Here is a 13,621-nt window from a genome sequence, read left to right on the forward strand (position 1 = left end):
TTTATAGTGCATAACGTCTTGTGATACCTCTCATGATCTTCAGCTTACAGTACAGCTTCTTTTGTGACTGGTAGTGACTTGGAAGAGGTAGCTCACTAGTAGAATACCCTATACCCCAAGTACTGTAAGAGTTCTTCACGGTGGAAGGAATGTGTTGCCCTTCATAATTACGTGAAGAGAGCTCGCACACTTTGAGTGGTGATGCTACGATGCGGCAGGGACTGCAGTATGCATAGCACGATGTGTCCTGAGAGAAGAAGGTGAGACGTGGATTCCAGGGAATATGAGGGTTTTTGGATGGGGAGAAGTCCCTTCCTGGCAGAACGGTGTGAACCTTTGTTCCCAGAGAGTGGGAGGATTCTTTGCTGATGTAGATTCAGGCTTTTGATGCAGTGCACGCTAGAGCAGAAGTCTGTTGCAGCTAATTCTGGCCTTGGCTTAGGAGAGATGAAAGTTCAAAAAGAGCTTCTATGAGGCCACGTAGTTGCTTCATCACATGCACCTTTGTAGCACCGTGTTGAAGGCAGGCTGAAGAATTCTGTTTGTGTAGATGTAGGGGAGGTTGCAGAGTTGTCTGAATTATAATTTTAAACGAATACAAGGTGAGTGTGAACACTGGTCGTAGATGTAATATTCCACCCACAGCTGTGGTTTCATCCGGTCTTATTTTCTGTGAAGTGTGGCTGAGGAAATGTGGCTATGGCCTATGCCGTGAGCATTGTGAGGAGCCTCCTCAGTGGATGTTGCTTACTAGATACCTTTACTATATACCTCCTACAAGCAATATAAACTACAATATCAGGGCATGATTCCTTCATTTCAGTGTGCTTCAAATTCCAGCCTTGGTTGTGGTTGTCACCTAAAGCCAGGCCTCAAAGTGTCTGACCATGGTTTAAAGGAGATGTAAATGCTCTAAATGTATGCGTGGAGGAGCAGTTTCCATAGATATCTTAAACGTTTTCAGCTGAAAACAGGAAGACTCTGATGAACACGCTTGCTTAGTATGTCACGCAGTGCTCTCGCCTATTGCTTGTGCACGGCCTAAAGTCAGATGTTCTCGATGCTGCAAGTAAAGGGTCGTCAGGCAGTGCATTGACGGTGAGAGGCTGGGTGTGAAAGTGGGGATAGGTGGGTCAGCGGTGCTTTTGGCTAGGCAATATATTGATTTCATGCCTTGTGCCACCGCCCGTGGCAGTTATGCTAGGTCTCTGTTGTCCCATCCTTAAAGGCGGTGACAGTCCTCTGAAGAATGTGTCTTCAGGCAGTAATGTTGTATGTACAAAGGTGCTGCTTGACTAGAATGCCTCGTAATTCCTGTGTGAAACCTCATTCTTCTACCCGTACGACCTTTTAACACCAGGATGGAGAGTCTCATCACAGTTGCATGTAGCTTTCCCAGGCCTGAGCCACCTTCAAGCTGAGTTTGCTAGATGTCTTCCTAGGTCACATTTACAGAACGGGCTGTTGCTTTGGAACCTGTCAGTGTTGTTTTGCAGCGAACACTTAATTCCCTAGACAAGCTTGCAGCCACCTGAAGACTGAATTCTTCCCCGTGAGGAAGACAAAGCTGAGCAGCTAAACCAGCATCTCCCATACATGCTGTTCTATCCCCCACGAGACTTAGGCTCCGGCGGAGGCCTGCAATAAGCCTTCTGGCTTCCTAGGCGCAGGAGGAAGCAGGCCGTATGGTACACAAATCCACGCACAGGGATGAACACTTGTGAAAACAGACCCCTTCCTATCTAGCCCAACATAAGAATTCAGGGCCTGGCTTGCAACTTGAGGTCTCACTGACCTTCCAGATGCTCTGTGGGTGCCTTTTTAGGCAGAGCTGTGGCAAAACAGCTGTAAATCACACATGTGAAATACATGCCTCCAAGGGGCCAGTTGGAGGTTTCGGAATCACTAATCCTCAAAAATGATAGCGAGATCTGAGCTACTGCTTTGTGATAAACGAGATCTCTTTACTGCACATGCCTGTCACCTCTGATGCCTCTCCTTCAAGCTGGCCACACACTAATGTGGTATAGTCTGGTGCAGAGTGCTTCTAGGAAATACCAGCTACTTCTGGGTTGCTCTGATCTCTTAGAGGCCTGTGGACACATGGCCTGCCTCTCGGTGTGCCATCCTGCATTGCCCAGGACTGGAACCAGGCCTTCTCAAGTGGCAGAAGGAAGGTCACAGTTGCAGGCAGAAGTAATTCCAGCTGAATAGGATAGCCTAAGCCTGGATAAGGCCTGGTAACAGGACTTTTGCCTAGAAGCTCCCCAAGGCAACAAGGTCTCAGGCATAACAGTGTGAAATCATTTTTACAGCAGACCTCAGACTGCAGAGTTTCAGCCAAGCGTACCCTGAGCTTTTTATGGACAGCGCTAAGAATCAGCATCAGGATGTGCTTAGGGCAAACAATCTACGTTGTAGATTGGCCAGCCTGGTACTGATATAGAAAAAGAGCAAGTTTAATAGGCAGCTCAGTTATGTTAGTATGCTAACACGTACGATACCTTTAGGGTCCTTTCTTCTCAATCAATATTATTTGCTTATAAAAAGGAAAGAACAAACCTCAGGCACCTACATATAAAAGTAAGGTGAGACTTAGACAAGCTGGAAAGCGTTTGGAGGCCTGCCATAAAATCACGGACCTGATTCCCAAACTGAGAAGGAGGAATAGCTTGGTCTTCTAAGATTTCCTACTCCTTCTCCCTTTTGCTTGCAACTAAGCACAGCGCTTTACCAAACTGGTGTGGCTTACCGGAAATAGAAGTGTGAAATATTCAGACGAGCCCCTTCCCAACCTGGGCATGCGTTTCATCCTCTGCATGAGAAATCTTATTTATCACTCTGTCCTATTTATTTCTTTCTTTGCCTTCATCCCGAGTCAGGGAATGAGTCACACTCACAGAGACGGAAGAAGGGAAAGAAAAAGAACAAAAAATACTGACATAGGGTTATTGCTTTCAAAGTCTTCTCAAGCTATGAAATCATTGTACGGGTCTGTTGCTTTTACTATCCTGTAGTGGATAACTACAGTAGTGAAGAAATACCTCGTTGTGCGAGTGCGAGCCGGCTGCAGTGGCGGCGCGGGGACTCCGGGTGCCGCTGTTGCCCGATGCGAAGCGCCGCCGCAGCCGCCGCCGCAGACGGAGCCGGAGCCGGAGCCGGAGCCGGAGCCGCCGCAGCCTCCCGCGGGGCGGCTGCTCGCTCGCGCAGTGCCCGCCTCGGAGCCGGAAGAGCGGAGCGGAGCAGAGGCGGACTGGGTCTCGCCGCGCCGGTCGACCTGTGAGCCAGCTGCGGGGGATCTGCAGAGCAGGGCGGCGTCGGAGGACGGGAGGCGAGGCGCGGCGAAGGCGGCGAGCGGCGGGGATGGGAGCGAGGCAGGGAGCGCAGCGGCGGGCAGCAGCCAGGCACGTCGCGCTGCTGGCCGTGCTGCTGCCGGTGTGCTGCCGGGCGGCGCCGGAGCGGCTGCGCTATGCGGTTCCCGAGGAGACGGGCAGCGGCTCCCTGGTGGGGCCGTTGGCGCGGGACCTGGGGCTGAGCCCGGCAGACCTGCCGGCGCGGCAGCTGCGCATCAGCTCGGAGAAGCCCTACTTCGCGGTGGGCGCGGAGAACGGGCACCTGTACGTGAGCGAGAGGCTGGACCGGGAGGAGATGTGCGGCGACTCCGCGTCCTGCTCGGTCAGTTTCGAGGTGGTGCTGCAGAACCCGCTCAACGTTTTCCACGTCGACGTGGCCATCCAGGACATCAATGACAACTCGCCGGTCTTCAGCAAGGCAGCTCTCGATCTGGAGATTGCGGAATGGACTGTTCCTGGTGCGCGGTTTCCCCTGGAGATGGCGCAAGATCCGGACGTGGGAAGCAACTCGCTGCTCAGCTACCAGCTCACTGACAGCCCCTCCTTCTCGCTGGCGGTGAAGGAGACTGCAAGTGGCAAGAGGCAGCCCGAGCTGGTGTTAGAAGCAGCTTTGGATCGTGAGAAGCAGAGCTCCTTCCAGATGGTGCTGACGGCGGTGGACGGCGGGTCTCCGGCGAGGTCGGGCACGGTGCAGATTCGCATCAACGTGACAGACGCGAATGACAACGCGCCCGTGTTCAGCAAAAGCGCCTACGAGGCGCGAGTGCGGGAGAACGCGCCGGCGGGGTCGCTGGTGCTGCGGGTGCGAGCCACGGACGCGGATGCGGGCTCCAACGGCCGCGTCTCCTACGCCTTCAGCAACGTGCCCGAGGCTGTCCGCGCTGTCTTCAGCATAGACAGCGACAGCGGCGACATCCGAAACGAAGGGACCTTGGATTTCGAGGAGAGGAACGAATACAGCTTCGGCGTGGAAGCGAGGGACGGGGGCGGGCTCAGCGGTCACTGCCAGGTCCTCGTAGAGGTCACAGACGAGAACGACAACGCGCCCGAGATAACGACGCTGTCGGTGTCGAGCCCGGTGCCCGAGGACTCCCCGCTCGGCACCGTCGTCGCCCTCGTCAAGGTGCGAGACCGGGACTCTGGCGACAACGGGAAGGTGCGGTGCGAGCTGGAGGGCGAGTCGCCGTTCGCCATCGTGGCGTCGTCGGGCAGCTCGTACAAGGTGGTGACGGCGAGCGCGCTGGACAGGGAGCGGGCGGCCGAGCACAACGTGACGGTGGTGGCGAGCGACGGCGGGAGCCCGGCGCTCTGCAGCCGCACGACGCTGGCGCTGGCCGTGTCGGACGTGAACGACAACGCGCCGGTGTTCGAGGAAGCGGCCTACAGCGCCTACGTGGCGGAGAACAACGCGGCGGGCGCGGCGGTGCTGCGCGTCCGCGCGCGGGACGCGGACGCGGGCGCCAACGGGCGCGTGAGCTACTGGCTGGCGGGCGGCAGCGCGGGCGAGGCGGCGGCGGCGCCCTACGTGTCGGTGGAGGCGCGGAGCGGCGCGCTGTACGCGCAGCGCTCCTTCGACTACGAGCAGTGCCGCGAGTTCGCCGTGGAGGTGAGGGCGCAGGACGGCGGGTCGCCGGCGCGCAGCTCGACGGCGACGGTGCGCGTCTTCGTGCTGGACCTCAACGACAACGCGCCGCAGGTGCTGTGGCCGGCGGCGGCGGCGAGCCCCGGCGCGGGCCCGTTCGAGGTGGTGCCGCGGTCGGCCGAGGCGGGCTACCTGGTGGCCAAGGTGGTGGCGGTGGACGCGGACGCGGGGCGCAACGCGTGGCTGTCGTACGAGCTGCTGCAGGCGACGGAGCCGGCGCTCTTCCGGCTGGGGCTGCACAGCGGCGAGGTGCGGACGGCGCGGGCCGTGTCGGAGCGCGACGCGGCCCGGCAGCGCCTCGTGGTGGTGGTGAAGGACCACGGGCAGCCGGCGCTGTCGGCCACGGCCACGCTGCACGTGGTGCTGGCCGAGAGCTTGCAGGAGGCGCTGCCGGCGCTGAGCGAGCGGGCGGCGGGCGCCGAGTCGCCGGCGGATTTGCAGTTCTACCTGGTGCTGGCGCTGGCGCTGCTCTGCGCCTTGTTCGTGCTGAGCGTGGCGCTGGCCGTGGCGGCGCGGGTGCGGCGCGCCGGGCCGCCCGCCGTCCTGCGCTGCCTGGGCGCCGAGCGCTTCGCCGCCGCCGGCCCCGCCTTCCCGGCCGACTTCTGCGAGGGCACCTTGCCCTACTCCTACAACCTGTGCGTGGCGCCGGGCCGCGCCGTCGCCGAGTGCGCCTTGCTGCCGGCCCCGCTCCCCAGCCGCGCCGTCGACGATCTTCTCAGCGGCGACCCGCCCGCGATGCTGACGCCCAGCAGCAGCCGTGCCCCGGCAGAGCCGCCGTCGCACCCCGACGCAGTGCAGGTCTGTAAGCCGACCCCAGCCCTCTTCTCGCACCCTTCCTTATCTGCACACCCCCCGCGTCTGCTCGTTTGTAGTTTTCGTAAGCTTTAGCAGCCTGTGCTGCTTCTCCTCGATTGTATTTGCATCTTAACGAGGAAAGGGGAGCGCCTGTTGAGGCGAATGGATGAACGGACGAATGACTGAGAACAAGCAACACTCCGGTGACGCCTTGCTTTTAGGAGCAGCAAGTGCTCCCGTAGGGTTCTTCTGCTCACAGTTTGGGAGGTATGCCGAGGGGGAACAGACCAGGGCGTAGATCGCGGATCGATGTCAGAGGCAGCAGAGAAATTAGTAACATGAATGTCTGTTGCCACACTGAATGACATGGGGATTTGCCTATGAGAGGCGCGGCGCGGCGCGGCGCGGCGCGGCGCGGCGCGGCGCGGCGCGGCGCGGCGCGGCGCAGGCCCCGCTTCGTTTCCGCACGGGCTCTTCTCGCTCACACTAGTGACTGTGCCGACTGGAGCACGCTTTGCTAAGGCGCAGCTGCTCCAGCGCTTGTTGGCAGATGGGCTTCGACCACGTGCATCTCTGCGTAATGCTTATTGGCTATATTAAAGATAGAAAGGAAGCTCGTGTAAGGTTAGAAAAATGGCCCTTAAGCGGTGTGTGTGTGTTGGTGGGGTGGGGGTGAGAATGAAATGTAATTCACAGCAGCCTCTGAGGTGTGTGGGAAAGCAAAAGTGAAAGGCAGTTTGGGGAGATAAGAGGGACTGCTAATGGGAGGAATTAACAGTTGCAAAGGCTAAGGCAACGACCAGCGAAAGGATCGAGGAGGTGGAGATGTCCTCTGAAGCGCTTGTCCCGAGCGTGGAAGCCCCTGGCGGGAGAGCTATCGTCTGCCCCCCGTGCAATGAGGTCTGTAAGCCTGCACATTCCTCTACGTCCGAGTACACCACATGAAACCTTTTTTGTGCGATGTGGGTTTGGGGGCTGAAGGAATAGCCCCTTGTAACTGAGAGAAGGCAGTGACGTGGTATTTCCCGTAGGCTGGTAGCTGTCAATGTTTTCCGAGGTTGCTCGTGTTAGTTTCCATTTATGCCTTTATAGCTCACTTGATCAGCGTAGGCTGCTCAGCTGGTAAGGAAGGGTGGAAGCTTGTGCTACAGCTCTTACTTCCCGTGCTGATCGACGCGGGTACCGAGGCACCCGACTACGACAGCCTATGCGTTCCTGAAATACCGCGACCGGTATTTCCTCCTGCGACCCGCGTTTTAGGGAGGATCTTCGTTGCTGGGATGTACTGTCAGTCGTGATTTCGGGAACGAATGCGATGGGTAGCGTTCCGGTACGGGGCTGTCCTGACCTGCAGGAAGGTAGCTAGCCACTCGTACCAGAGTATCCGAGGAGCTCATGGCGCTCCTTGCTTCTCGCTGTACGCTGAGAGGGGTGAAATGTTTCCTTTCGGGACTGGGCGCCCAGGGGTGCTTCAGATGAGTGAGGGAGGTTCCCTCTCCTGTTTGAAGCGAAGCCGTGGGAACGTTTTCGTTCCCCGGGTGTGTTGCAGTCTGCAGCAGCTGCTCCGAGTTCTGCCTCGGGAGGCAGGAGGCTGCTGATCTCTTTGGCTCCCCTTGAGGCACCTCTTATCTCGGCAAGTGCCTGTAAACGGCCAGCTCTCTGAGCTTTAGCGTGTGCTGCCGCTGTGAGCTCTCCCTCGAGAGGGGAGATGTGAAGACAAACACTCAGACAAAAGGGTGATCGCTGGAGAGTGCTTGCTTGCGTGGTCCTTTCCAACCTCGGATGGCATAAGCTGCGGAGAGACTGCAAAGGAGAAGAGTCTACGCCTAGAGGGAAATACTGGCCAGCTGCCAATCCGTTGTAAAGGACGGCAGCCGGACGTGTTTCTTCTGTCCTTGACGTCTGAGGCTGGATCCCCGTTACTCTGGGTCCATGCTCTCTGTTCCAGAGAGCCGAGTGGCTGCTGGGAGTTGCTAGCATTCGTGTTACAGATGTTCCACGTTCTTTCGGACATGTGCTTTAGGCAGATGAGACTCTCTTTAAGCAACCTGGCACGACCCAGCGTTTTGCCTTAGGTGCTCATTGTTTGTGTCCTTTTTTTTTTTTTTTGCCCTTTCCCATGCCAAGTAGATCTTTTTTTATAGCGTGATGATACTTTCCCTCTTCTCTCTTTGCCAAGGGATCCTGTATGGTGGTACTGAGAAGTAGAATGTCACCAAGCATGGTCCTTTTGTCCCTAATGTGAGCATAGTGTTGTTTAATGAATTTTGCTTGGCGGTCTTACGAATGGTAGGGAATGATAAGACCTCCTCAGGTATTTCATATTGAAGAGTCCTTATTTCACTTCTTCTGTGCCATGTGGCATCCTGTCCCTTCCTTTAGCAGCTCCCGCTTGTAGTGCAGCTTCTTCTTTCAGTGCTGATTATTTGAAATCTGGGCAAGCATTTTGTTAGCTGTAGGACATCCTGTAATCCAAACAATGCTGGAGGAAGGGGTGAGAAAGTCTGCATTTCTCTTAATGTGTTGCTTCTGAATGACTTTGCTGACCACAAAAGCCTGCTCGCATAGCAACTTTCTTGGTTGTCTTATTGCAGGTTCCTGTTACCCGCAGGGTGGTACTGGTCCATTTGCTTTACTGTTCATCTTGTAGACAGTGGTGACGTTAGAAGAAGAGGTAAATTAAAGCTGAGGGTATGGCTGTACTTGGGCCTAAGGTCCCTGAACTTTGTCGTGTGCTGTGCTGATACTAATTATAACACAAGTATTTAAGCAGAGTGAGATTCCATGTAAAGATATGCTCGCTAGGTAAGTGACCCCTTTGTGTGTCTTACTCTGTCTACAGCAGAGTGTGAGCATTTGTTGGTGAGGAAGAACTCAGTGATGGGGAAGAGTGTGTTCACAGGGAACCTTTCTGTCCCTTCCTGGCAGAACGGTGTGAAGGTTTGTTCCCAGAGAGTAGGAGGTTTCTTTGCTGATGATGGCAGAGGTTTATGACATTGTGCACGCCAGGGCACCGGTGTCTCTGTTGCAGCCAACTCTGGCCTTGGCTAAGGAGGAATACAGGGGACTGGGTTGATTTGACTCTGTTCCTAGGTGCTGAGGACCAGCATCATCTGGGGAAGGTGCTTGGAAAAGGAGTGAAGCTTGTGGTGTGTTCCGAGCCTGACCATCGCTCTTGCCTCGGTGGTGGGGAAACAAGGCAAGAAGAGTCTTTGTGGGGGCAATGCATTCCCTGGTTGTGCCTAAGATTCAAAGAGAAGAGCCGTCACCTCAAGGAGTGCGGGAGCTGACTGTAGAGAGAATGTAGACTTCTTGTGGCTCTACAGCATTGTGATAAATCCTCCTGATATCACTGTATGGAAGAGACATGAAAGGTTGAGGTATGACCTGGAGTCCTTTACCTGTGTTGGGTATCTCTTCCACATGTTCTTGTCTCAGAATGTTCATCACCTTAAATGTTAATTGGTGGGTAGTGACAGAAAGGTGACTGTGACATATCAGAATGTAGTGTGTGTTTTCCATTTGGGAAGTACTGCTACCTCCTTCCTAGGTGTGCCTGTGTATTACTGGTTACCTGCTGGAATGTTCTGCTTTGAGAGAACAGTGAGTTTCAACCTGTAGATGGGGTAAGGGGCTGGAACAGCAAAATCACTGCTTGCTAAAATTCAAATTGTGAAGTGTATGTGCATATGACACAGGTACCCCTTGACCTAAGCAGGGAATCACCATTGTGCCCTTCCTAAGGTGCTTTCCTATGTATTGTGAGTGGAGATGAACAACTGTATGTTTACAGAGGGCAGCCTATCCTTAGGCCTGGAAAGTATGGGTGAAGCGTGCAAAAGCAAGCTGGAGTACGGTTCCCAGTAGGGAGTGGAGCCCGTGATGTCCTTATGAGAGGACAGAATGCCTTCTTAGTTCTTCGGAGAATTGGAGAGCGCTTGTGTCCAGTCGATATCACTGTCTCAGTGGACCTGAGAGGTCGGAGGCAACGCACTACAGTGAACACTGCGCCAGCCTAGAGACGTGCTCTAAAATCAATCAATACACCTGCTGCTTATGAAAGATGCATGTTTCAGTTTTGGTTTCTTCAAGCCTTTATCAGGTGGGAGTTGAGTGACGGCTCTACCAGTTCCTGGAGATTGCATCTCTCCCGTTCTCTTCAGGCCTCCAACGGACACTGTCGGAAGAGCTTTTGTGGTTTCTTGGGTTTGATTTTTTGATGGCAGGTCCCGTGTCACTGAAGGCTTCTGAACACTTGCCTCTCTGTGGGAATGTGGTCACACTGGCATCCTCTACATGCGTCCAGCTTTAGCGTGTTGATGTGACCCACAATGTGTGGATGCACTAGGTACTCAGGAACCCGAGAGCAGTGGAAGGTTGCTTGTTTATTATGAGGTCTGGGTCAAAGGTGGGCATAGTGAGCACTCACGCAGGTACTGAGACCGGGAGCACTTAGGCCACATTTATAGTGCATAACGTCTTGTGATACCTCTCATGATCTTCAGCTTACAGTACAGCTTCTTTTGTGACTGGTAGTGACTTGGAAGAGGTAGCTCACTAGTAGAATACCCTATACCCCAAGTACTGTAAGAGTTCTTCACGGTGGAAGGAATGTGTTGCCCTTCATAATTACGTGAAGAGAGCTCGCACACTTTGAGTGGTGATGCTACGACGCGGCAGGGACTGCAGTATGCATAGCACGATGTGTCCTGAGAGAAGAAGGTGAGACGTGGATTCCAGGGAATATGAGGGTTTTTGGATGGGGAGAAGTCCCTTCCTGGCAGAACGGTGTGAACCTTTGTTCCCAGAGAGTGGGAGGATTCTTTGCTGATGTAGATTCAGGCTTTTGATGCAGTGCACGCTAGAGCAGAAGTCTGTTGCAGCTAATTCTGGCCTTGGCTTAGGAGAGATGAAAGTTCAAAAAGAGCTTCTATGAGGCCACGTAGTTGCTTCATCACATGCACCTTTGTAGCACCGTGTTGAAGGCAGGCTGAAGAATTCTGTTTGTGTAGATGTAGGGGAGGTTGCAGAGTTGTCTGAATTATAATTTTAAACGAATACAAGGTGAGTGTGAACACTGGTCGTAGATGTAATATTCCACCCACAGCTGTGGTTTCATCCGGTCTTATTTTCTGTGAAGTGTGGCTGAGGAAATGTGGCTATGGCCTATGCCGTGAGCATTGTGAGGAGCCTCCTCAGTGGATGTTGCTTACTAGATACCTTTACTATATACCTCCTACAAGCAATATAAACTACAATATCAGGGCATGATTCCTTCATTTCAGTGTGCTTCAAATTCCAGCCTTGGTTGTGGTTGTCACCTAAAGCCAGGCCTCAAAGTGTCTGACCATGGTTTAAAGGAGATGTAAATGCTCTAAATGTATGCGTGGAGGAGCAGTTTCCATAGATATCTTAAACGTTTTCAGCTGAAAACAGGAAGACTCTGATGAACACGCTTGCTTAGTATGTCACGCAGTGCTCTCGCCTATTGCTTGTGCACGGCCTAAAGTCAGATGTTCTCGATGCTGCAAGTAAAGGGTCGTCAGGCAGTGCATTGACGGTGAGAGGCTGGGTGTGAAAGTGGGGATAGGTGGGTCAGCGGTGCTTTTGGCTAGGCAATATATTGATTTCATGCCTTGTGCCACCGCCCGTGGCAGTTATGCTAGGTCTCTGTTGTCCCATCCTTAAAGGCGGTGACAGTCCTCTGAAGAATGTGTCTTCAGGCAGTAATGTTGTATGTACAAAGGTGCTGCTTGACTAGAATGCCTCGTAATTCCTGTGTGAAACCTCATTCTTCTACCCGTACGACCTTTTAACACCAGGATGGAGAGTCTCATCACAGTTGCATGTAGCTTTCCCAGGCCTGAGCCACCTTCAAGCTGAGTTTGCTAGATGTCTTCCTAGGTCACATTTACAGAACGGGCTGTTGCTTTGGAACCTGTCAGTGTTGTTTTGCAGCGAACATTTAATTCCGTAGACAAGCTTGCAGCCACCTGAAGACTGAATTCTTCCCCGTGAGGAAGACAAAGCTGAGCAGCTAAACCAGCATCTCCCATACATGCTGTTCTATCCCCCACGAGACTTAGGCTCCGGCGGAGGCCTGCAATAAGCCTTCTGGCTTCCTAGGCGCAGGAGGAAGCAGGCCGTATGGTACACAAATCCACGCACAGGGATGAACACTTGTGAAAACAGACCCCTTCCTATCTAGCCCAACATAAGAATTCAGGGCCTGGCTTGCAACTTGAGGTCTCACTGACCTTCCAGATGCTCTGTGGGTGCCTTTTTAGGCAGAGCTGTGGCAAAACAGCTGTAAATCACACATGTGAAATACATGCCTCCAAGGGGCCAGTTGGAGGTTTCGGAATCACTAATCCTCAAAAATGATAGCGAGATCTGAGCTACTGCTTTGTGATAAACGAGATCTCTTTACTGCACATGCCTGTCACCTCTGATGCCTCTCCTTCAAGCTGGCCACACACTAATGTGGTATAGTCTGGTGCAGAGTGCTTCTAGGAAATACCAGCTACTTCTGGGTTGCTCTGATCTCTTAGAGGCCTGTGGACACATGGCCTGCCTCTCGGTGTGCCATCCTGCATTGCCCAGGACTGGAACCAGGCCTTCTCAAGTGGCAGAAGGAAGGTCACAGTTGCAGGCAGAAGTAATTCCAGCTGAATAGGATAGCCTAAGCCTGGATAAGGCCTGGTAACAGGACTTTTGCCTAGAAGCTCCCCAAGGCAACAAGGTCTCAGGCATAACAGTGTGAAATCATTTTTACAGCAGACCTCAGACTGCAGAGTTTCAGCCAAGCGTACCCTGAGCTTTTTATGGACAGCGCTAAGAATCAGCATCAGGATGTGCTTAGGGCAAACAATCTACGTTGTAGATTGGCCAGCCTGGTACTGATATAGAAAAAGAGCAAGTTTAATAGGCAGCTCAGTTATGTTAGTATGCTAACACGTACGATACCTTTAGGGTCCTTTCTTCTCAATCAATATTATTTGCTTATAAAAAGGAAAGAACAAACCTCAGGCACCTACATATAAAAGTAAGGTGAGACTTAGACAAGCTGGAAAGCGTTTGGAGGCCTGCCATAAAATCACGGACCTGATTCCCAAACTGAGAAGGAGGAATAGCTTGGTCTTCTAAGATTTCCTACTCCTTCTCCCTTTTGCTTGCAACTAAGCACAGCGCTTTACCAAACTGGTGTGGCTTACCGGAAATAGAAGTGTGAAATATTCAGACGAGCCCCTTCCCAACCTGGGCATGCGTTTCATCCTCTGCATGAGAAATCTTATTTATCACTCTGTCCTATTTATTTCTTTCTTTGCCTTCATCCCGAGTCAGGGAATGAGTCACACTCACAGAGACGGAAGAAGGGAAAGAAAAAGAACAAAAAATACTGACATAGGGTTATTGCTTTCAAAGTCTTCTCAAGCTATGAAATCATTGTACGGGTCTGTTGCTTTTACTATCCTGTAGTGGATAACTACAGTAGTGAAGAAATACCTCGTTGTGCGAGTGCGAGCCGGCTGCAGTGGCGGCGCGGGGACTCCGGGTGCCGCTGTTGCCCGATGCGAAGCGCCGCCGCAGCCGCCGCCGCAGACGGAGCCGGAGCCGGAGCCGGAGCCGGAGCCGGAGCCGCCGCAGCCTCCCGCGGGGCGGCTGCTCGCTCGCGCAGTGCCCGCCTCGGAGCCGGAAGAGCGGAGCGGAGCAGAGGCGGACTGGGTCTCGCCGCGCCGGTCGACCTGTGAGCCAGCTGCGGGGGATCTGCAGAGCAGGGCGGCGTCGGAGGACGGGAGGCGAGGCGCAGCGAAGGCGGCGAGCGGCGGGG

The 13,621-nt window shown here is 53.9% G+C and overlaps 1 protein-coding gene across 1 annotated transcript; it reads left to right on the top strand.

Moving 5' to 3' along the window:
• Positions 1 to 3,062: 3,062 nt before the first annotated feature.
• On the top strand, positions 3,063 to 6,184 carry LOC134146688 (protocadherin gamma-B5-like). Its single transcript, XM_062587144.1, has one exon. It carries the CDS (start codon positions 3,364 to 3,366, stop codon positions 5,881 to 5,883), a length of 2,520 nt encoding a protein of 839 aa, XP_062443128.1. The 5' UTR covers positions 3,063 to 3,363; the 3' UTR covers positions 5,884 to 6,184.
• The last annotated feature ends 7,437 nt before the right edge of the window (positions 6,185 to 13,621 follow it).

Source organism: Rhea pennata, chromosome 14, assembly GCF_028389875.1.
Source record: "Rhea pennata isolate bPtePen1 chromosome 14, bPtePen1.pri, whole genome shotgun sequence".
In the NCBI taxonomy this organism is placed as follows: Eukaryota; Metazoa; Chordata; class Aves; order Rheiformes; family Rheidae; genus Rhea; species Rhea pennata.